Source organism: Crassostrea angulata, chromosome 10 (genome assembly GCF_025612915.1).
Source record: "Crassostrea angulata isolate pt1a10 chromosome 10, ASM2561291v2, whole genome shotgun sequence".
Taxonomy (NCBI): Eukaryota; Metazoa; Mollusca; class Bivalvia; order Ostreida; family Ostreidae; genus Magallana; species Magallana angulata.
This window is the reverse complement of record NC_069120.1, coordinates 52,401,326-52,426,748: the sequence shown is the minus strand read 5'-3', so window position 1 is coordinate 52,426,748 and position 25,423 is coordinate 52,401,326. Positions and strand designations below refer to the sequence as shown.

Sequence of the window (25,423 nt, the reverse complement as noted above, 5' to 3'; positions counted from 1 at the left end):
TAAACACTTTTAATAGAAAAACAGTTGAGTATATTAAGGTGGCTCTATACACCACTTTTTGATGACGCATTACGCAAAAAAGTAAATCTGGAAGCATGCAATTCCGGTACTGGCTGATTTAAACTGCGGCGAATTGTATGGGGACCGCTCTTTTGAAAAATTTGTTAAATGAATAGATTTAATTTGATAATTGGAAAATTCATTACTTACAAGTAATGTGGTATGTGACACCTTCACGTTGTGTAGTATTATTTATCGAAATAAACAATAAAATCAAGTATGATTTTTTAAATTGTTTCTTTCCCATCATTGATATGTTACACCGTAGCGCAGTGGGGAAGTGGGTTCACTACAAACCTGTAGGTCATGAGTTCGATTCCTGTTGAGAATAATTTTTTTAACATTCCAAAAATGTTTAAAACGTATTTTTGGTTGAATACTGTGAAAGACAATTTTAAACCAGTGAAAGTATTTCAATTATAATATACTTTAATGCACATTAATATCGACAGATGTACCTTACCACCTTAAGGGGATGGGAGGGTTGCTTTGAATTTCTCTCAGGTTGGGATACATAAATCCTATTAGCCTAGTCAATTTTCCCCTTTATTTATTTGACTTAGTTTTGCATTAAAGCGAATATATTCACTTATACAGGCGTATAATGAAATACGTAATATATATTTATCATTCCAATATTATATTTAGGAAATTTTCTTCAACTCAGAAATGAAAAATCCCGAAGGTGTGTGGGTCTTGGGACTTGTACCATAGCTTGGCGAGTTTTTTTTTTGTTAAAAGTGTGGGTTATATGTACATACCCCACACTTTTTTTTAACTCCTTCCACTTTCTCGAGTAAAAACAACATCAACGAAGTTGTTTTTAGCGCGTCCATAATACTCCACAGTAAGGGGTTCCTCCAGATCAAAATTGCCAACACGGATAAATGACTCGACTAACTTAGTTCGTCGAATAAATCTCATTTTTAGCTCGAGAAAAAACAATATCGGCAATGGCTTTGTCAGAAAGACTCTATTTTGATATTCCTCTCCATGTGTGCGGACAAGTAGAAAAACGCGTGTTAAATGAAATAGGGGTATCCTGTTTAAAGGTTTTATAGAATGTCAATCACGTGATAGGAAAGCGTTTGAATAGAAAGCTTATTTTGTGGACAGAGTGAATAGCGGTAGCCAATCGAATTTGACATGAACCATTCACGGTTTCGCGATATGCATTTCTCAAATATTTTTTTTTTTTTGCTTATTGATTGATTTTGTTCAAAATATACATGAACATGATTTTTCAAAATATTTTACAAAAACACGAAAAAACATTTAAAAATTCTTTTAAAATACCTAAAAGTATCCCTATCATCATTTTAATATTTGATAAGTATATGTTTTGTGGTCTTCTATTGGAAATTGAAATAAACTGTGGGTGTATAGAGCCACCTTAAATGACAGGTGACAGGTGTGTATAACATATAGCAGGTAACTCCTTGATAAACACTATTAGATAAAAAAACAGGTGAGTATAATAAATGACTTGTTAATCAACGAACTACACCGTTAACAGAAAGACATGTGTGTTAACCATGCCTAGTAAAACATCAAACTAACTGTAAACAGGAAGGTATGTGTATAAAATGACAGGTAAATCATCGAAGTACACTGTAAACAGGAAGACAGGTGTATAAAATGATAGGTTAGTCATCAAACTACACCGTAAACAGGTAAATCATCGAATTACACTGTAAACAGGTAAATCATCGAATTACACTGTAAACAGGTAAATCATCGAACTACACTGTAAACAGGTAAATCATCGAAGTACACTGTAACCAGAAAGACAGGTGTTTAAAATGACAGGTATATCATCAAACAACACCGTAAACAGGTAAATCATCAAACTACACCATAAACAGGTAAGTCATCAAACTACACCGTAAACAGGTAAATCATCGAAGTGCACTGTAAACAGGAACACATGTGTGCATAAAATGACAGGTAAATCATCGAGCTACACCGTAAACATGTAAATCACCGAGCTACACTGTAAACAGGTAAACAATCGAACTACACAGTAAACAGGTAAATCATCAAACTACACCGTAAACAGGATGATAGTTGGGTATCAAATGAAACTTTTGATACAATGCCAAAAAAATACAAGTACTTAATACCCAGTAAAGAACAAAACATGTATATTAAATGACAGGTAAAATCTGAAATACATGTACTCTGTTCACTGTTAACAGGAAGACAGGTATGCATAAAATGACAGTTTATCATATTGATAAGTTTTTGATTCTCAACTAGGTATCATTGTGTATTCATTATCTTAAAGTTTTATACGGCTTTACAGAGAGAGCTTGGCTTTTGCCGCGGAGCCCGTGGCTGGCAGTTTAGCAAACTATCTGGAGAAGTTTGACAGATCATGTACAGAACTTTCCAATACAGTAAGTGCGAACCCTTTAGATGAATTAAGACTTTGGAGGGCCGAAGAATTTGATACGAAATTATTACATGCATGTATTGAACGCCTTTTCATGTTGTATCGGTAACTTAACAAATCAAGCATTAAACATTTCACCGTTTTTTCTCTGATTATTGTCGTTTTCTTTAAGACGTGTGGTTTGATGGAACACGAAGTCCAGTGTGGCATTTACCAGGTAGGCCAATGCTTATACCGTGGTTATCAGTTCATTGATATCTTGTTCTTTACGTATAGTTTCTCTCTCATTGGTGTTGTAAAAAATAACTTATTTTAAATTCATACACATATCCTAGATTAATACTGATTTGAAGTATGGTCAAGTTGATATTTTTGTATTTACTGCCACCCAGTAAATTCAAAATCTATTATCATGTCAGTACAGTGGGCAGAGTAATTATCTAACATTTGTTGCCTCCGTTCGTTTATTTCACTGGTATAAACCGTAGATCACCGAGGCCTTGATGTACGTCCACGGCGTCGAACGCGTCATCCACAGGAACGTTAACCCCGCCTCCATCCTCATCACCCAATCAGGACGCTGGAAACTAGCCTGCTTTGGATTTGCCGAAAAAACTCAAGATGGAAGGGTATGTTAACCTTAAAATAAAAGTGTCAAAATGGTCCACTCATTACATTTGTACTTTACTAGCATATGGGTTTTTTTTATATTAAAGCAATTAGAGCTAGTTTGAAACATGAAAGAAATTAAATGAGCATCAAGGGTTTTTAGCAGTGTATGTAGTCAATAAGACAATAGCTACTTTGGTCAACAACAGGTGAAAATGGTCCATTGTCTTTTTTTTGTTTTAACACGAGTAATTGTTGATATTAAAAGAAATCAAATTGAACTGAAAAATTAAAGTATTTGTTAAAGGAAAATTAAATGTAGACTTGTTCTTGTATATAAATTTTAAATCAGTGTATATGGTTTGTTACTAAACTGAAAATGCAACTATTGTCATTCTGTATCCAGGAATCTTTCGCGTGTAAAGCATGGAGTCCCAAGGCGTCAAAGATGGCGCAACCAGATTTGAATTACATTGCGCCGGAAATTCAAACGACTGAAGTGTGCACATACGTGAGCGATATGTTCTCGTTCGGGATGCTGATTTGTACGATCTACAATAATGGCTACTCCCTGATCGACGCTCAGTATAACCCTAGTACCTACCTTAGACAGTTAGACACGGTATGTGGTTATCTTACTTACTTACTTGTATTATACAATATACAATAGTTGCTCCTTCCTGATTATGTTACGAATTTATATGATCTACAGGAATGGGTTTCTTCTCAAAATATATACTAGTAGTTATGATGTAATTCGTTTATTACCAGTCTTGGTATATCCGTTTCTTCTCAGTGCGATTGACAATACTTCGAACCTACCTTGATTTCAGTCTGGCGCAGGCTATTCTGCCAGCTATTCATTAGCAAAGTCGATGAACTCCGTTGGGGAGACTTTGACCTTTATGGCTCTAACCAACTACATGTACATGTGTAGATAGTTCAATGGGTTAATGAAATGCATGCGGCACCATCAATACTTTGATTACCTGTGATGTCAAAAATCAACTGCTAAAAAATTTGTGTAAATGAAGCAACGAAAAGTCTAAAAACTTGTTAAATCTTCCCGTCCTGATCACCCGGCAAAAGGCCATAAAAGGAGGCTCGGTCAGATTCACTGACCGACGGCTGTAAATTAGTATTTCATATATTGTTGATAATCTAGTTATGTTCATAGGTTCACAAGAAAACCTCTAGAGTAGAAAATACCTTTTTGGTGAAATTACAACTAAGCACCTCATTAAGCCTGGTTTTAATCCAATGAAGGAAGCCCATGGTCAGTCTCGCATATGCTTGCTGGTCGTCATATCATTGATTCATCGTTATTATATTCAATAATGTCCATCAAAAGTGAAACATACGATTTGGATGGTAAAGAAAATATTGTCGTGAAAACGTGAAATCGTTTATATATTAACGATTTCCTTCGCAAAAATATAAAGGGCCATTCTAAAGCATCGAAATCAGAAAAATCAGTGAGTCTGTGCACAGTCTGTAGGCATATTTGAGACTGGCCTCGGGTTTCCCACATTGGTTATTGTCCAAGGATATCTGAACTGTTTGTGATCTAATTCATGGATAGGTTTCTTATTGCAATATAAAATTGAAAACCTAAATTCATTATTTAATATTTTTTATTGCCAACATGAGCCAGTTATGTGTGTTATGATTGCGATAACTGCTGATGTCTCTCATTCCTGTATCAGCAGTGTCATCACTATTATGTAAATACACAATGTATGTCTCGGGGTAAAACCCCACACGCGCTTGTGATTTTAGGATCCTGAATTATGGTTATCCAGCATTAATTTCTGATAGCATTTCTATCAATATTTAACATTGAGCTCTCTTTGGAGGATTTTGTCTCGGTACAAAAATAAACGTTCTGACAGTATCTCAAAACATCGTGTCAGTCATAGGGATATAAACATACACATTACAGTACAGTACTTATATATGTCAAATAAAGATTAGATGTGGGTTTTTTACTTGTTAATGATAAAAGGTACAAATATGTAGATTTTACAATTTTAGAGAGAAATTTCTTCCATCGGCTCTAACAATAGCCATAGGATATTAAGTCAAATGCTAAAAAGAGAGATGACGAACTATAAAACAAGACCCCCAAGAGAACACTAACTACACGTGGCTTCGATATATATAAACTGGCACTGAACTCTGCCTCGGACACCTCGTGCTTATGTGTATACAATGTCGTGCTTTCTCTCTTCAGTTGACACAGAAGTTCGGAGACATTGCCCGCGCCATGCCCCCGGCTCTTGTGGACCCCGTGGAAAAGATGATCAACCGGGACATCCGGTACCGCCCTACCGCGCAGCTCTTCTCTCTGGTAGGTGCACTCCCCCGCCACTCTTCTCTCTGGTAGGTGCACTCCCCCGCCACTCTTCTCTCTGGTAGGCATCGGTATGTGTAATAGATAAGTTCAAGGTTGATCAAATGATCGTAACACAACTCGAGAAATAAGATGAAATGCAAAGAACATTAGTAGAATGATGTACAAATGAATGTTTCCTATAGCTGAAGTAGGCGAATAGTTTTAGATGAATTCACCCCTGTCATGTGTTGTTTGCTGTAATGCTCCTGCTAAGGTTGCTGTAAAACTCATGTGTAGGTTTCCGTTAACATGTGTGGGTTGCTGTAAACTTCAAGTGTAGGTTGCTGTAAACACCATGTGTAGGTTGCTGTTAATACTATTTGCGATAAACTTTAGTGTAGGTTGCTGTAAACACCATGTGTGGGTTGCTGTAAACACCATGTGATGTAAACATCACGTGTAGGTTGCTGTAAACACCATGTGTAGGTTGCTGTAAACACCATGTGTAGGTTACTGTAATGTTACATGTTACAATGGTTGCTGTTTCAGTTGAAGATGTTTCACGACCCCACCGTCACCACCCTACAACAGCTGGACAACCTCCACTTGAAGAGTCCCTCCGATAAATCTCAAGTTTTTTCCATCATAACGCAGAACATTCCACTACTTCCGAAGGTCAGCTGTTCTATTTAGATAACAATGCTGTACACAGGGTTATTTAGTTACCCCCACATATGCTAAAGTGCAGAAGAGATTTTGATTCCCATTCATAGTTTGTTCCGTTTTTAAATTCATTCACAAAGTGGGCAAACGGGGACGTACATTTTCCAAGCTTTATTCAGTATGAATCCTCCAAAATACCAATATTGATATATTGCAAAGGATACTACGATTTCTAATTAGAGTCATCAAACTGAAACTTGTTTTTCATTTTCATCAGGCTATTCGTTGTTCCCGTCTATTACCTAGCCTGCACCAGGAGTGTACGTCACGTGACTCTGTTGCCACCGCGTTACCTCCCCTTGTGTCGCTGGTTCAGCACTCTTCCTCGGAGGAGTTTTCACAACATGTCTTTCCAGAAATAACGTTCGTGTTCAATTGCTCAATGTCTGAACAGGTAAGAAATTTCTGATTGATATAATAGATGGATGGTGACTTGTAAATTAAAATATAAATTTATTACCATCCTATCGCAGACGCCCGAATTTGAACAAAGGTACCAAATTGTACAAGAATAGATATACCATGTATACGAATTATCAAAATCTAGGTACTGATGTTAAAATAAAAGTACAGAAAGTACAGAAAGGCGAGCCTTTTGGCTGTGTAATTGTCCTCTCTTTTGTGAGAGAATGCCCGACAAACAAGTGTTTATCTAAGTACTCTAATTTGAAGATTTTCAATATGAAACTCACGTTAAAGAAAAAAGTATTAATTTATAATAATACTCTACAATATCTGTATAAAATTCTGTTTCGGATATCTTTCTTTTAAAGTAGCTCAAACATTCAAAACTTCATTTTTTAGAACCTCCATATATTATTATTCATATGCACTACACAAAATAAATAAATAAATAAATGCAACAACCTAATCACTGCGTATGAATTTACACAAATGGTTCCAAATCATTGGTCTCTGTTATCATTTTAAAAATAATGTTGTTAAAACGCCATGTTTTACAACTATTGAGCAATAAAGTTGTTTCTTTTGTTAAAATCTAAATTTTAAGTTATTTTTCATGAATACTATTTTTAAGGCTCATCTCAACAGTCTAACCAGTCTAAACCGGTTTTAGAAATCAGCTGTTCTTGCTGTTCACTAATTTACTCCCTCCGTGATCTGCAATTCATACCGATTTGTTTATTAAATTAATTGATTTCATCAACAAGGGAATGTAAATATGAGCATTGATTGATTTATATTTGACGTCGGCATGTCAATAACTGCCGTCAGTTGAGCAGACAAATTGAATAATGCGCGTTATATTAATTATTTGTCTGCTCACCTGACGGCAGTTATTGAGAAGACGACGTCAAATATAATTCATTCAATGCTATAGTGGAAACGAGGCCTTGATTAAAGCATAATTTCATTATTCTGTAGTGTATATAAGTTTGTTTGCTATATATGTACAGGTATATTCCTTAGTAGAGAAATTGTTTCTTTTGATAAAAGCTTATATTGCTTTCAACTGATAAAGACTCTTCATTCAGGCGGTTTCTAATAGACATTTCAATAAGCTAATCGATTATGCTAAAAAAGAATAATATTGCCCCTGACAAAGATGTACAAATAAATGGTGTGTTCTTTAAGAGTAATTAAATCATCGCTAATTTATTTCATTTATGACTGTCTGAGGCCCACAAGTACACGAAGCCTATCAAAGCATCTCAAAAACGACGTAATTCTAAACCCTTTATGTGGATACCATGGGCGTAAGAAACAAAATCTCCCATATCCCTTCAGGAATTAAGTTTAAAACCTAACACGTTCTGCAATATTTCAAGAAGTCATGGATGTGGCCTTTAAATGTTGCTGTAGGCGTGAACGACAGAATGTGGTTAGCATTACATTCAGACGGCTCCTGATGACTAATTGTCTCCCCTGAGGCACGCTGAGTATTGCTGTTCCGCCAGAGAGTCTTACGCCCCACGGCACGTCTGATTCCCTCCCTCTTGTGTGCTCTATGAGCGATGATCTTCCTTGTTTTTTCATTATACTACTATGGTTTTGATTGAGACATTTCTCTCACAGGGCACTGTGTATCTTCTGAATAAAATCGATGTTATAGCATCCAAATGCACCTCCAACCAAGTCCGCACTGATGTTATTCCGTTTATCCTCAAGCATATTAAATCGGAGTCCTATAAAATTCAGGTAATCGTCGCGTCTTTTCTGCAATAAAGATCCCCATTGTCAACCGATTATGTAAATGAAAACACTTAATAAAGCAGTTCATAACAATTAAATGGAGATGGGCTTCTTTCATTTACTTCATTTTCTATTTGTCTCGACGTCCATCTCCATTTTACGACTTCCTTCTCCGATTTTAACATTCAGTTGCCATTCACGTTTTACAGACGTACTTGAATCTTGTATTTAATAAAAAAAAGAATACTAACTTTAATTAGAGGAACTGGATCGCAGTTTTGTTATTTGTTTGTTTCGTAAATCTCCCCGATTTGTTCACTACAATGTCTGTTCACATTAGCTGTGTTTTATTTGTAGGAAGCCGCCCTGAACGCCTTACTTGTAGTCAAGGATTGTTTAGACGACGCTGTTCTAAGAAGCAACGTTCTCCCTTGTACCAAGGGACAATTCCAACAGACGGTCGATGTCAAGGCAAATACACCTATCATAGTTTTATAAAGCTGTTATTATAGTTATATGGCAGAGAACAATGACCTATGACTTATTGTAAAGGCTCTCTATAAATTGTCAGCGATCTTTAGCTCAAACTGTTATTTTTCATGTCTTGGACTTATTTGTTGTTGAAATTAGTTAAGCTTGTACATCTTCTAAGGAACGAAACTAACGGATAATAAGGCACGTATCTACTTGGTATCACGATTTTATAATCCTTTGAGAGATAAAAAAACGCAAAATAACAGTTTGTCATTCAAAGTTACTAATGCCACGATAGAATTTAGGAAATGATCACGTAACTTTACCATTTCCACATTAAAAAGATTTCTTACATTATTTGCATTCACACTTCCTTGTTGAAGCACTTGTTATTATCCATGGCTATTCAAAGATCTGGATGCAAGTTATAGCATAAAATTGTTCTAAGATTATGCGGCTTTTTTCCAGATAAAGCTTATAATACTGTCCTGTATAAAACATTTGCTGAGCATCATGAACCCATTCACCATTAGAGACGACGTCCTTCCATTTCTTGTCGACATTGCAAATTCCCATGATGCATCAGTTGTAATGGCGGTTGTTGGTAAAAATCTCCTTTTTAAATTTTTTTCTTAATTAAAAATTCATTCATTTGTGTTTCTTTGTTCCTTAAATCGACAGGGCGTAAAAATTTGTCTTTCTTTTAGGTAAAGATATAAAAAAAACTTGTACTTTTAGGTATATATAGACACTTATTGAATAAAAGGGACGCCGTGTTAACCAAAGTCTTTCTGGCGCGTAGTGGAATGCCGTCTCTTCTACCCCATGTTGTGGATCCAGACCTCAGCGCCGATCAGGTAATTACTCAAGTCCGGGTCATTAGCCACCGAGGAAGAGGTGATTTCTGTAGCTTAGTAAATTTTGCGGTACAGAGTTAATTAAGAGGAGGAAGTTGGTAAAGTTATAATGATAATAATTATATACAGGTCGTAGTTGTGAGATATATTTTGTGCATGTACAGGTATTTTACTAAACATCATAAATCATAGATATTAAAATTGCAGAACATTTTCATTCGATTCAAGTTTAAGAGAAGATACAACGCAGTGTGTTGTATCAAATAAGCTACAGAGAAATAAAGCATTAATATGGAGATATATAAAAGCTTGTATTTTGTATCGAATAAACTACAGAGAGAGAGAGAGAGAGAGAGAGAGAGAGAGGACGCAAATTATGCTGTCATGCAGCTGTGTCAAAAAAGTTACAGAGAGACGACACAAGAGATGCAATCGTCAGATTAACGTGCCTTTTTGCGGTGAATGTTGCATCAACCTCAATTACATTGCAGCTAACGCACAGCCTTAAATATTAGTTTGCTAGTACGATAGCATTTTAGCTGGGTGATATTTTACCAATTTGGGAACTAAAGAAATACGTTTCCGCACAGCAGTGATTTATTCAAGAATTCATAAATGGAATGGCATTTTCAATTTTCATCGTAATGTCAATGTGTTTGCGGCTTAAATCAATTCATCATTAGAATTTTCACATTAACAAACATACTATCAGGTTTAGCTTACGGCAAAGCGAATCGTGTACAATAGATTAAATTGCCAGATTGCACTGTTTTTGCTTTATCAATTACACTAGTTTCAGTGCATATGTATCAATCACGAATTCCCTTGATTCAGTTATGACAATAATATAAATTATGAAAACTTTATGTATAAATCTGTCCATTGATGCAGACACGTGCTTCCTGTAGATAGTGTGTCCATGGCAAATATCGGTCCGTGAGAGAGGTTCTACGATTTGTTTTGTGGGATTTCCTGGGGGTAGACGAAGTCCATGTTAAGGCGATTAGTTCTCTTTATCGCAGAAGAAGGCCAGTCTGTTTCTGGCCACATGTTTCAATGAGAATTGAGTAGAAATTGGAGAAGTTAAATGTCTCATTCTCACAAATGGTGTATCAAATCAATCGATTTCTTGTCGTAAATTTCATGATATTATCCCGATAAAAAAGGGACAATTTACATGTAATTGAAAACTGTACAGTAAAGGAGAATGGGAACAGGGGATGGTTCACTAATATTGGATCCCTGTTGTTGTAGCAGAGATAGATTGAACATGCAATGTTGAAATGATATCGTGTAGAATTCTGTTTACGTGACAGCGTGGTCATTATTTAAGACGATTTCTGATGACATGGAGCAGTCTTTGGGCTTGTGATTCATCGAAAATGGATTTACTGAAAAACAATTTGAATGTTTTGACTTTTACGTTCTTAGTGATTATTTTCTTTGGAAAACTAGCTTAAATTTTTTACATTAATAATTTCTTGTCTTTTGACCTTTAAATGTTTAATTTTGTCAGTTCTGTGTGATGATGGACGTGCTCTATGAGATGCTGGGACTGATTGACCAGCACAGGAGAAGTAACGGAACCTCAAGCTCCGCCTCTTCCTCCTCCAAAAGGTGACAGCCCTTGCTTGCTAAACCTCATTACACTCCTCATTTGTTAGCAGTTAACTCTTAGCTAACGCTGGTAGTGACAAAACATTACTTTATTTCCGACAGTTTTTGTAACTTAGTAACTCTGAACGTTAAATCGAAATCAAACATACAACTGCATTGATACTGACTGACAAATCGTCATAAAATGCTTCATGAAGGTGCAACCAAACACACTGGAACTGTTTAACCTCAATGTGCACTCAATTTCCTTACAGCAACATATGAACTTAAATGCCTGATACTTGCAAAGTCTTAAATCGATTGCCCGTACCTGCAAATAATAAAATACACTGGTAATGTCTAAACGTCATTCACTCTTAACGTTATAACTTAACACTTTATCCTTATTACACTGTAGGCAGTAACATCGTAGCTAAACGAACTGGCAGTTATAAACCCTAACAACATCGTAACCAAACCTGTTGTTTCTGACAAACCCTTACAAAAACTGCTAAACCTAATATCATCAACACACAAAAAACTATCAAACCTTAACAACATTAACACAGAAAACTGGCAAATCTTAACAACATCCTAACAAAACTGGCAAACCATAACAATAGCATCCTAACACAACACACAAAAACTGGCAAACCTTAACAAAAGCATCCTAACCAAACACACAAAAACTGGCAAACCTTAACAAAAGCATCCTAACCAAACACACAAAAACTGGCAAACCTTAACAAAAGCATCCTAACCAAACACACAACAACTGGCAAACCTTAACAAAAGCATCCTAACCAAACACACAAAAACTGGCAAACGTAACAACAGCATCCTAACCCAACACACAAAAACTGGCAAACCTTAACAAAAGCATCCTAACCAAACACACAAAAACTGGCAAACCTTAACAAAAGCATCCTAACCAAACACACAAAAACTGGCAAACCTTAACAAAAGCATCCTAACCAAACACACAAAAACTGGCAAACCTTAACAAAAGCATCCTAACCAAACACACAACAACTGGCAAACCTTAACAAAAGCATCCTAACCAAACACACAAAAACTGGCAAACGTAACAACAGCATCCTAACCCAACACACAAAAACTGGCAAACCTTAACAAAAGCATCCTAACCAAACACACAAAAACTGGCAAACCTTATCAAAAGCATCCTAACCCAACACACAAATCTGGCAAACCTTAACAATAACATCCTAACCAAGCACACAAAAACTGGCAAACCTTTTTAAAAGCGTTCTAACCAAACACTCAAAAACTGGCAAACCTTTACAATAACATCATAACCAAACACAAAAACCAGCAAACCTTAAGGATTACGTTTACTCAGGGGCGAAAAAAAATCCACTAATAGGAACGAAAAACTACTTATTGTTCATTGTAGCCCCACTATTGTAGTGCTAACGCTGGTAGTGACAAAACATTACTTTATTTCCGACAGTTTTTGTAACTTAGTAACTCTGAACGTTAAATCGAAATCAAACATACAACTGCATTGATACTGACTGACAAATCGTCATAAAATGCTTCATGAAGGTGCAACCAAACACACTGGAACTGTTTAACCTCAATGTGCACTCAATTTCCTTACAGCAACATATGAACTTAAATGCCTGATACTTGCAAAGTCTTAAATCGATTGCCCGTACCTGCAAATAATAAAATACACTGGTAATGTCTAAACGTCATTCACTCTTAACGTTATAACTTAACACTTTATCCTTATTACACTGTAGGCAGTAACATCGTAGCTAAACGAACTGGCAGTTATAAACCCTAACAACATCGTAACCAAACCTGTTGTTTCTGACAAACCCTTACAAAAACTGCTAAACCTAATATCATCAACACACAAAAAACTATCAAACCTTAACAACATTAACACAGAAAACTGGCAAATCTTAACAACATCCTAACAAAACTGGCAAACCATAACAATAGCATCCTAACACAACACACAAAAACTGGCAAACCTTAACAAAAGCATCCTAACCAAACACACAAAAACTGGCAAACCTTAACAAAAGCATCCTAACCAAACACACAAAAACTGGCAAACCTTAACAAAAGCATCCTAACCAAACACACAACAACTGGCAAACCTTAACAAAAGCATCCTAACCAAACACACAAAAACTGGCAAACGTAACAACAGCATCCTAACCCAACACACAAAAACTGGCAAACCTTAACAAAAGCATCCTAACCAAACACACAAAAACTGGCAAACCTTAACAAAAGCATCCTAACCAAACACACAAAAACTGGCAAACCTTAACAAAAGCATCCTAACCAAACACACAAAAACTGGCAAACCTTAACAAAAGCATCCTAACCAAACACACAACAACTGGCAAACCTTAACAAAAGCATCCTAACCAAACACACAAAAACTGGCAAACGTAACAACAGCATCCTAACCCAACACACAAAAACTGGCAAACCTTAACAAAAGCATCCTAACCAAACACACAAAAACTGGCAAACCTTATCAAAAGCATCCTAACCCAACACACAAATCTGGCAAACCTTAACAATAACATCCTAACCAAGCACACAAAAACTGGCAAACCTTTTTAAAAGCGTTCTAACCAAACACTCAAAAACTGGCAAACCTTTACAATAACATCATAACCAAACACAAAAACCAGCAAACCTTAAGGATTACGTTTACTCAGGGGCGAAAAAAAATCCACTAATAGGAACGAAAAACTACTTATTGTTCATTGTAGCCCCACTATTGTAGTGCTATTTTTCACTTTCAAATAACTAGGTCAATGACCTACTTTTTCTGCTAGTGACCTCTAAATGTTTTGAAAAAAATGTCAAAATTTGTCAAATTTGTCCACCATTTTCCAGGTTTTCTTTATTTTTTAATTATTAAAAATAATAAAACAATTTGTAGGTTGGGAAATGATAAAATACGAATAGCTTTACTAATTTTATATTTGAATGAATCGTTTTAAGCTCATATTTTAAGTTTAATTTAGTCCGAATTTCCTCTATCAATTTCCAAAATTGTACCCATTTTTGATCGAGTTTTACAAAAGACTGACTAATAGGAGCTCCAAACCATTGATTGCCTAAAACAGTTTTATTGTCTGTATTATGTTGTCATTAACATTATATAAGGTCAATGATCAAAATTTTGAGATATTTTATCTTGAATCGATTTTATGTATTTTAAAGATTTTTCCAATCGCGTGCCAGCCAGTGATGTAAATTTATAGACGAGTAAATACAACCATAAATTATGTAAAATGATATGAAAAAACACATTAAAACTAAATTTTACAATTACACTGCAACAAAAAGTTTTTAAGAGAAAATAAGAAAAATGAAAAAATTAGTCCGAATTTCCTCTGTTTCAATTTTAATCTACCTTTGTCGGAGCATATTTTCCTCAAATAAACAAATCATGGATGCCAATATCGATATTTGTTAATAACGTTGTTACTTTGTGTTTTTAAAACAACTTTGGACTTCAGATATTGAACTTTGTAAAAATATTTTTTAAATCTCAAACCCTGAGTAAACGTAATCCTTAAGAGTTCTTTCTTTACTAGATTTGTGATAATTGACAATCATGACAAATGATAAAGAGCATTGTTCATAAACAAACAAATTCTATTTCTTAAAGGTTTTAAAATATATTTAATCCAATATGTGGGCGAGGTATGTTGTTTTCCATTTGTCAATTTACTAACAAATAAATATCATAGATTTCGTGTTAGAATTCAACCATTCAAGATGAAGGCAAAAAATTTAAAAAGGGGAAACAGCATATATATTAAGGGGGAAATGTTTATATTTATATGTTGCAAGTTTACACTTCCTTTTGCTTTGAACGCATTGATTGCTAGCATTGAATAATCACAGTTTATAGAATTTAACAAGAAAAAAAAATAGTTTGCTTTGTTAAAGCAATACTATGTATGAAGTGCAATTTTCTTAACGGAATTTTTTAGTGTATAATTGCACACATTTTTTACGAAAATAGCAAAGAATTATAGTTTATAAACTGAACCTGTCCTCAAGCACCTGTGTCCTTCGGAGAAAAATCTTCTGATAATTTAATAACTATTTTAATTTTATTTATCGTAAAGGTTTTAAGTTACATTGAGAGTTGTCATAATAGCAGGTTTTTGCTGCTAAAAAATACAACTCATATTACTTTAAGCTTATACTAAAAATCACACCGCATACCATTATAATTACTGCCATGTTAAGACGAAACATGGGCATTGATACATGTGTTAAACAATGTATTTGGAATTCCGTTTGCCTGTGTTTACTCGTGTATTACGTCAGATCTAGATTCAAGAGCAGGAAGTAGAATAGAGAAAGTACACGTGACACGAATACGTGACGGATTCCGCCCCACCCTCGTCTGTTTGTGTCGCTAGCAGGGTGTGATACGGATCATCTTACAGCACACACGTCCAGTTACGGTCAAAATGTTACATTTAGTGACTTATCTTGTAACAGCATAGATTAGTTTATGGCTATTTAATTTTTAACTTTTAAATGTGACATGAAACAGCACACTTCTTCTGTACACCTGTGTAACTCGTCATTTGAACTTATATGAGTGTTTCCTTATTCTGTCAGATAAATTAAACTCTGCTTATAGGTTATGACAAAATAGCTTATACATGTACATGTATAGGCTTATATGCATGCACTTGACGATTGAGTCTTCTATATTTTTTCAGGAAATAACAAAATATCAAAAAATCATAATTTTCATACATATAACAAATGAAAAATATAAAAATAAAATCGCGTGCTCGAACACTTAAGAAAATATATCACTTCTTTGTGTAAAATTGAATTTTTTTAACTGAGCCATTACTACTTTATAAAATAACAAGTTCCTCTCTGCCTTACATTACCTTTATTACGTTAATTGGGCTTTAAAGTTTTTTTTAATGATTATTCGATGTTGCATGCGTTTGATTGGTCCTCGATCATGTTTGGCATTCAACTGTCATTATTTAAAAAAAAAAAAGAAAAAGAAAAAGATAACTTTAATATAATTTTTACAACTACGTTCCAATGGAGTATTTTATAAATGATTTAAATCAAAATTTTAAGAACGTTTCTGATCTTGGAGTCTGATTTCTCTTTAAGAGAGCGGCTTGCCTCTGGAGGGAGTGATAAGAACTTGCTGTTTGTTGCTAATTCTTCATCAACGGGGATACAGAAAAGCAGAACAGGTAAGACTGCCGCACAGTATTTGTACTCTTCCATTTTACCTATCAAATACAACCATCAACTATAGAATGGAAAATGATAAAGATTTCATTGCACAAAAATTGAACCGTTTGTGTGTGAGTGTGTTGTCATGGCTACTGATCACCAGACCGTGACCATATTTGTCTAGTTCTCCCTTTCCCAGAATGCTCCATTTCGTCACTGACTAGAGGGAGGCTTTCCCGTAATTCCAGTCAAGAAGGTAACTGTTTACCCCTCCCCACAGAGAATGCGCCGTCCCTGTAGAGCTAGACCTGTCAGACCGAGTAGACTTAGACCCCTAGTCCTAGTGCATCGCTTCCCTTCTTCATCAAACGATTTGCTACTGTTGCATTTTGAGTGCATGGTTAATTTCAACCATTAATTTGATGACTTTAGTTAGAATTTGTTTTCATGAAAACGTTATTAGTTTGTCCAATTACTAAGCATGGCTAGTTTGAGTACGTTTTATTGACTTCTGTCAGAATATGGTACTAAGAGTTTAGCATGGCGGACACAGCGGAATTAGAAGTGCAATATTTCGTGCATTGTATTGACTTGGGGCAGCTTATTGCAATAAACGCAGATTATCATTCTCTTTTTTTCATTGCAAATAATTAAATTTCCTTTCTGCTCAAATGAACTAGAGCTCCTTGCGTAGATTTGGTATTCCTTTTTGCTCTTTATACTAGTAATTCGAACCGTGCTAGCATAGAATTTTGTTGGTATTGTCATAGTAAAAAAAAAAATAGCATCCAGAAGTCTTGCGTAGTCTTTGTGTTTGCTAAAACATTTTTTTTTTATCTTTAATATTTATATTAACTAAACCATTGAGATGCATATGTACACGTATGTTGATTATTCTTGTACTGTTGATATCATGGGCCTGGTTAAATATACGGCAGTCACACCTCATTGGGATACGCAAACAAACGTCCAGTTCGTATTTCTATACAATGGTACATGCAGGGGATGCAGGGGATGAGACAAACGGCGAGTGAACGTTTTCCATCGAAGTTTAATCCGTTCATAAAACTCGGACTCGAATGGGTTAAAAATAACATAACCTTAGAGGGCTGGATGGCCGGGGCCATTTTTAAGCTATATTGATCTCCTTGAAAAGGAGAGTTCTGTATTATGGTATAAGAAAATATTCCAATTTAAAAGCTAAAATATATGAAAGTTTACTTTACCAGATGAAAGTTTATAGCTATAGTCTGTCCCAAGATATTTATGCCGCACATTTTCTGAAATTATCCAATATTTATTATAACCTCGGAAATCAAACTACATGTATGTCCGTTCAATAGTATGAAAACATTTCAAGATTTCTCCTTTGAAACGTCCTCTCTAGCTTGTCAGGTTTCAATACACGTCTAAAAAATGTGATGTGTATGGGGATTTTGTATTGCAACAGACCCGGATGATAACGTTGAAAAAATGTGCGAGGTATCCCGAGTGACTTCCAAACGGAGAAAAGATGTAAACATTTCCCATTATAAATCTCCGTAAGAAATCTATTTTCGCTCTAGTGAATATTTCCGAGTGAAAAATGATATAGTGTCAATGAAGATATCTTGGGAATTATCCCTTTTATCAATTTTCATTGCACTTCTCTCACAGGTATGTGTATTTACTTTGAAAATCGTCAAAATGTGCGGCATTAATATCTTGGGACAGAATATAAAAAATCATAGATATTTAGAAGTTTAAGTTAGACTTGTTGACCACCCAGCCTCCTTAATCGTGTAACTGAAAGCGGAAGGGACAGGATATACATGTAGATCAAACCAGAACGGATTTGCTGTGTATCTAATCAATTGTTATTAATGCGGGAAGTTTGGTTTTTTTTACATTGTGTCTTTTTTCTCCCTTTAATCAAACAATATAATGCTCTCTTTGATGTCTCATGTGGGAATGAATGTAGCTATAGCTCTATGGGAAATTCTGGTTGACGTTAACGAATTTAGGAATATATTCTGTAAATATTTCCGTATCAAAAAAGGTTCCCGAGAGACATCACAGAAAAAAGTATACGACCCGTGTAAGGACTTCTCTTATTTTCCGCAATGATCGCTACATTCATAGCCTGTATGAAACACATAAGTATTTTAAATCTTTTGAATAGCTCAAAAAGATGAGTATAAGTTACATATAGTGGGAAGAGCCAATTCTTCCATATATGGAATCTTCTACAAGGCATATTTGTGAGTCTGGCGTCAGTCCGAGCATTCCATGTTTAGGGTAGCTAGGTTCTATATATGCATATCACGAACTTATACACGAATAGGAACCTTAAAAGAATAAATTGAAACACAGGTTTAACAATATGAATAGTATTTCTTTTAAGTATCTGATTAAATAGTGTCACTATAGGCACTGCACACTGCTAAGTATTTCGTTTGTAGGAAGTTTTGAAAAGTTAAAGGAATACGCATATTCATAATCGCGATTTGGCAGTATTTAAACATCATCAGAGACGAGAAAATACTTAGTAAATATAAATATTGTATTACTGGTAAATTGGGTCGGTGCCCGTTTTCGTAAGTACTGAGGTCTCATCAACGTGCCCATATAGAGTTTTGTCATAGACGATTAGCTCTGTCCATAGTCTGCGAGTCTGCAAATCCATGAGTTATTGGATGACAGATGATACGAAGCTATCGTATTTTCCTTTCCTTTCCATTTTCCGTTCAACATTTTGGCAACATTCGAAAATGTTGTTATCTGTTGGACTTTGTAAGAGTGATCCGGTGAGGGGCGACCAAAATGTTTTATAGAGGCTTGAATTCTATTTTAGATATTTATATGCAAACTTTTCTCTACGTTAATTTTATAATGGTATATAGGTCCAAGATTAGGCATATCTATTTGAGACTAAAAGACGTATCTAGGAAAGAAGAGGCTTCAAATGTTTACTTGTACTTCAAAACATCGTTGTTTTCTTTTTTTTAATAGCACCGAATAGCCCAGAGCTTTCAAAGATAAAGGTAATATATATGTGGTAACTGATATTAGAAACTTGTTTGTCATATATGTGTGTAATCATATTCTTATTTATGTAATGTTTGAGATCTGGAGTTAAAGTCGATGTTAGATACTGTATATAAAATGTCACTGAGTACTCAGGTTATTATGCAGTTGTTTACGTATGCTGCTGTTTTTGTCTGTTGTACAGGGTCGTCTATTTCCAGCATCCGTCATTTTATGCTAATATTTTGGAGATATACCTGTATACAAATCAATGCTGTTATTATATATGATATGTATTAAAACACAACGACACTAATGTTGAGACACGCGTTGACTTGAGTGTCGTTTTACAGTAAATACAAATTGCAGCATAACAATATCTTAATATCATGACGAAGTTCTGCGATGAATAAGTTGAAATTGAAACAGCGTAAAGTCTCATTATTGTAAATAAGAAGGAAGTCGACACATCATTAACTCTGAAAAAAAACTAGTTGTTTCCGCTGGAGCCCGAGGGAGAGTTCAACGTCTCCATAGGAACCAAGGTCAGATGATCGGTGATCATTATTTCGCTGAGTTGACACAAATTGTTTTCTATCCTAGGGTCCCCGAGGAAAATATTTGAATATAATTTATATATAGCTTTCAGTTTTTACTGTAATTTGCTGAATTCCTTGTATCTCTGTATTTTTTAAAGGAAAGAGAAACTCTATCAGTGACCAATAAGGAACCTTTGCGCCGATTCAGCCTGGTACCCCCCGGGGGAGGCACCCCGGCCATCAACCTGACCCCAGACGACGGCGTGTATGCGGACAGAAATCGACGTCCAAGTCTACAGAATATGGGTCATTATAACCACGTGAGTATATAACGAGAGAGAGAGAGAGAGAGAGAGAGAGAGAGAGAGAGAGAGATTTGGTCCCAATTGCAAGTGTCAAGCTCAGTGTTAATTCTTAAGTGACCCTCTAAAAACTAATAGATTATCTGCTTTTTTAGATTACATGTGTATTTAGAAAATAATGTCGCAATAAATATTGTTCTTTTTCAACATAGGACTCTGCTATTTTTCACCAGAGATTTGTAATTAACAAAATTCACTTTTGAATACTTACTTTTCAGCGGGAACACTTGATAATAATGTAATAGAGTAATTTATTTATCGTTTGAGAATACTTGTGACAAGTTACGACAAATACAATGCACCGTAAATTGTAGTTTTACATAGCAATACAAAATATTGCTATATTACATCAAAGGGCAGATAACTTTAACTGCAAAAAAAGTACAGCTTTTTGATATGAAGTGTAGAGGGGGAGGGTCCTTGACTTCAATAATCAGATGGTTGATTTGGTGTCTTTTGGTCGCGATCTAATGACGGTTAGAACAGGATTACTGAACTGAATGCAGTAACTTTCTTTCATCCTTATTTATATATGGACAAAGACGTGACTATACTACAATATATTTATCTTATCGTACCCCACACTGCTTCCTAGTTCCGATCTCGACCGCAGCATAGAATATCAAAGAACTTACACATGTAGTAGACAGACAGACCTCTGTTATGTATTTATGTTGTTGCTGTGTTTACAGGACTCGGAGCGCTGTGAACGTAAGAGTAGCACTGGGAGTCTGTTTAACTTCTCCGACTCCCGACATTCCTCTCCCCGCCGGGGCAGTTTCCAGGCCCTGGGGGACACTGTGGTAAGGCGGATACATCATATGTACGTCGTGTGTTACGTAACTTTTTTAAACTCTCTTGAACTGACTTACAACTTGGTTATTTTGTTCTTTACAGATGCAGCTCTTCTCTGGGAAGTAGTGCGTTATCCGGAGTGCGATCTTTGTGATGGAGCCGACATACAGAGTATTATAGATACTGTAATTGTTTCTTGTTTGTGTGCTTCAAAGAAGACGCCGAATATTTGCCATACTGTGAATAATGATGCTTTATTCAGTTTTTTTCTGCGTGTATTTTATATATTGTTTTAAAAATTCATCTTGTTTTGTACAGTAAAATATTTATGACAAAAAAGCTTTCTATTTTCTCTCATTTTAATACGTGATAAAAAAATTCAGATTTTTATAGAAAAGTTCAGGGGGAGTTCAAGCTGTATGATGCTGAGGGTTGCCAGGACGATTGGAGCGAAGCTTTGGATCTACAGTCTCTGCAATGTTGTGTCCAAACAATTTTCTTGAAGCCCTGGCAAAGGGAGAACACTCACCGGTTTGTTGACTTGGTGACTGGCCTACGTCACACAGGGTCACGAAAGTGAACCCTCTTTGTAGCAGATTTGGGCTGGCATTTTTTCTGCCTTTTGGCCTTAGTTTTCTCATACATTTCTAGGTATGAGGACTTGCTCTGAAGAGATTTTGGTTTCATGGGTGGAAGTTTTTCTTGTTTTCGATAATGAAAATAGGTGGTGTCATCCAAGCGGGGCCGATTGCTGATTGGCCGTTGTTGAATATTGGGCGCAATGCCTGAGCCGGACTGGGCGTTGATCAGCCGGTCTTCAGCGTGGTGCAGTGTGCGGGGCCGGGCGCCGATTGGGGGCAGAGATTTATCCAGGGTTTCCTGCTTTTCGATTTTTATCGCCTGTCTAAACCCGACGTCATTGACAATGGAGTGAATCTCCTCCTGGGCTCTTGTGTACCCCGCAGCTTCCTCATCCAACTGATGGTCATAGGATGTACACAGGCCTACAACACACGATACAATACATTACAATGATGACATTCGTCGATAATGGGCATACATCACATACAGCATAGTTTGTGGTAATAATGAAGAGAGGGCATAAAACATGCGTATAATTAGGATTTATCTATCTATATGCTCATGTAACCATGTATCAAATAACGGACACTACTTGGTATTTGTCTATATAATAGACTGAAAAATATGTATAAATCTATGCATAAATAGAATGTTTCAATCTTTTTTCTGGAGAAACCCGATTGTTGTTAATGTTAGAAAGTAAACTTTCTTGCAAGATAAATCCAGTTAAAGCAGGATTTTAGAATCAGTACACCATCTGTAGGACATAAATGCCTATTGGCGCTCTCATTGCTGTAACATACAGGAGTAATTTATTGGATGGGTGTAAATTTACAATATGACAATATCATATTGTATATACACTTTATTAATTTTATATTTACAACCCAAGTAGAACCATTTTAACAAGAGCTTGGACTTTGGGTAACTGTATCATACAGCAATGTGACGGCCTGTCTATTTCATAGCATATTTGAAATCAACACGATTTGTCTGGCTTTTGAGTTAAGACTACGCAATTGGTGTATATTCGCTTGATACCAGCGTCATTTTTAACGTGTTTTGACGCAAGAAACAGATATTTACATCCTTCTGAAAAGTCCAAGGCCTTGTTAAAATGGTTCTAAATTCAAAATTTACAACCATAAAAATTGTACATCCACAGCTGTTGTTTTCCTCGGTGTAATCCTCGCACAAACTTGTTGTATCGAGTGGAGGTTCAGTAGCCGAGTCAGTTTAGGGTGTTTAAGTGTGTATGTATTTTAGTGTGTATGTGTGTTTTAGTGTGTGTGTTAGTGTGCAAAAGCTTATGGGCAAGAGAAATCTTGCATTAGGAATCATTGAACTTGCCATGCTTGTGCCTTTTCAACAATGTAATAATGTAAACTCTACTATTTCCAAAAGTTACATCATTTACCAAATCTGTATAAAGCAACAAAAAACCCACTTTTATTTTAGATTACGGACAGACAGCACAGCATAAGAACCATTTTAACAACACTTTGGACTTTCAGTAGGGCGTACGTAGCTATCTATTCCTTGCGTCAAATCATTTTAAAAATGACGCGGTTTCAATCGAAATATGCATCAATTGCGTAGTCTTATCTCAAAAGCCAGACAAGTCTTGTTGATTTCAAGAGCCATGACTGGGTAGCTAGCAATGAAATAGACAGGCCTACGTCACATTGGTGTTTGACACAACTACCAAAAGTCCAAGATCTTGTTAAAATGGTTCTAACATGTACGTGTAGAATGTCAGAACAAGAAAACAGATCTTACAGTAAACACATTGTTTACATGTATATGTGGAAATTTAGGTGGGCTGAGTTTCGTTGATCACTTTACTTTACTAGTAATATTAATTGTTATACTTTCATGTTAAATACTGAAATCTGATTGGTTAAGACGCAGTTCATAATCCTTTCTATTACCCTCAGCGTTAGCAACGCACTTAGCAACGGGTAACATTAAAAATGTTACATGCGCGAAAATTATGCGCGTACGGTTCGCTGAATTCACGTTATTCCTATATAAAAGCAGTAAAATTTTCTTAAAAATAAAGACATTCAGTATAACAAAATAAATATTGCCTGTTTGGGAGGATAACAGTTGAAATTGACACCCCTCGAAAACCATTGTCAACCTCCGCTTCGCATCGGTTGACAATGGTTTTCTCGGGGTGTCAATTTCAACTGTTACCCTCCCAAACAGGCACTATTTATATAATATTAATTCCTTTCCCTATGAAAATATTGGAGGCGCATATGAATAAAAATTTAGGATTCCGAATCTCGATTTCATATATCATAAATTATTTTTTTAAAAAACCCAGCACGTCAGGGTTTATAAAGTTCATAGGTCAGGTGGTTTTCATCCTAACATGAACTGCAATTTGTTTTCTTAAAAAAGATTCAAAGTCGTAAATTACCGGCGCTACATGTATATCAACACTAGGGAAATAAATGCAATAAGCTAAATATGCATAATACTCGTTCTTACATGTATAACATGTAAGATACTAGTCGACTTGAAAGAAACAATATTTTTTCTGAGAAGTGCGAGCCCGCTGTTGTATGGGTTTACCTTTGAGCGAGAGGAGCTCAGTTTTTAGGTGTTTGACGTGCTGACGACATCCAGCCGTCGACATCCGGTCCATGTCGGCGCTGACCTGGGCCAGGGCCACACCGTTACGGAGGAGACGGACCTCTCCCCGCATCTTCTTCACTTGTCGCCTCAGACTGGCGTTGTAAAGCGTCTGGTAGTTGTACCTTTTTTAATAGAAAAGCAAGAATGAGATAAAGCATTGATATTTGTATCTGTTTATACATATGACAGGGGCAATTGGCAAAAAGTTAGAACCATTTTAACAAGACCTTGGACTTTCAGTAGGACGTAGCTATCTATTTCTTGCGTCAAAACAAGTTAAAATGACGCTGGTTTCAAGCGAAATGTATACACCGATTGCGTAGTCTTCCCTCAAAAGCCAGACAAGTCTTGTTGATTTCAAGAGCCATGACTGAGTAGCTAGCAATAAAATAGACAGGCCTATGTCACATCGCTGTTTGACACAACTACAAAAAGTCCAAGCTCTTGTTAAATGGTTCTAATCATATAACTATTATATTTCTACACTACCATTGAAATGAAATATTGTATCTCTCTCTCTCTCTCTCTCTCTCTCTCTCTCTCTCTCTCTCTCTCTCTCTCTCGATTACCGTGTCTTCCATTCGCTCTCATCATCTAATCCTTTCTCTGTCTCTGCCTCAATTCCTCTGATGATGCTCATCCAGCCCTCTACAGACTTCTTATGAAGTGCTGCCCATTCCATCTCCTGTGCTAGTTCCTCCTGTAACTCTCTTTCAGAGGGTCTTCGAAACTTATCACGATTCATTGTGAATATTGCAAGGTTTGTGACTATACCTTCCGATATAGTTGGAACATTATGACGTTATGCATTATGACGTCACTATAATATCTGGCTTCGTGATGTCACAATCATACCAAAACATTGTGGGTAAAGTTTAATCCCATAGTTTCGTAAAGTCATTTTACATAAAAAGAAAATGCTGCTGAAATATTTAATAAAATATCATGTGCGCCTGCATTTTCGCTTTTTTCTGATTTTTTTTAATGACTAAATATTGAAATTCTTCGGAAATGAAAACATTCTTTATAATCCTTAGATTTGAGTGTTGTTTTGATTTTTT

At 35.8% G+C, this 25,423-nt stretch overlaps 2 protein-coding genes across 5 annotated transcripts in view; one reads left to right on the top strand and one right to left on the bottom strand.

Moving 5' to 3' along the window:
* The window catches only part of LOC128167087 (SCY1-like protein 2), a 40,400-nt gene extending 18,934 nt beyond the window's left edge, over positions 1-21,466 (top strand). The window contains exons 3-20 of one of the 4 annotated variants that reach the window (XM_052832610.1): positions 2,366-2,459; positions 2,628-2,672; positions 2,944-3,084; positions 3,471-3,686; positions 5,298-5,414; positions 5,949-6,074; positions 6,340-6,516; positions 8,157-8,279; positions 8,631-8,744; positions 9,216-9,351; positions 9,486-9,604; positions 11,121-11,221; positions 16,364-16,449; positions 16,632-16,688; positions 19,424-19,455; positions 20,136-20,297; positions 21,032-21,142; positions 21,237-21,466. In XM_052832610.1, the coding sequence (XP_052688570.1) occupies positions 2,366-2,459; positions 2,628-2,672; positions 2,944-3,084; positions 3,471-3,686; positions 5,298-5,414; positions 5,949-6,074; positions 6,340-6,516; positions 8,157-8,279; positions 8,631-8,744; positions 9,216-9,351; positions 9,486-9,604; positions 11,121-11,221; positions 16,364-16,449; positions 16,632-16,688; positions 19,424-19,455; positions 20,136-20,297; positions 21,032-21,142; positions 21,237-21,260 (1,981 nt within the window). In that variant the 3' untranslated portion in view covers positions 21,261-21,466. Of the gene's footprint in view, positions 1-2,365; positions 2,460-2,627; positions 2,673-2,943; positions 3,085-3,470; positions 3,687-5,297; positions 5,415-5,948; positions 6,075-6,339; positions 6,517-8,156; positions 8,280-8,630; positions 8,745-9,215; positions 9,352-9,485; positions 9,605-11,120; positions 11,222-16,363; positions 16,450-16,616; positions 16,689-19,423; positions 19,456-20,135; positions 20,298-21,031; positions 21,143-21,236 lie in introns of those variants that run through there. The other 3 variants (XM_052832609.1, XM_052832611.1, XM_052832612.1) reach the window with 3 other exon arrangements.
* Positions 21,467-21,623: 157 nt separating this feature from the next.
* On the bottom strand, positions 21,624-25,107 carry LOC128167089 (uncharacterized). Its single transcript, XM_052832613.1, has 3 exons — positions 24,932-25,107; positions 24,300-24,484; positions 21,624-22,138 (listed from the first exon to the last, which is right to left on the bottom strand). The coding sequence occupies exons 1-3, from the start codon at positions 25,105-25,107 to the stop codon at positions 21,693-21,695; spliced, it is 807 nt and encodes a 268-aa protein (XP_052688573.1). The 3' UTR covers positions 21,624-21,692.
* Between the last annotated feature and the right edge of the window lie 316 nt (positions 25,108-25,423).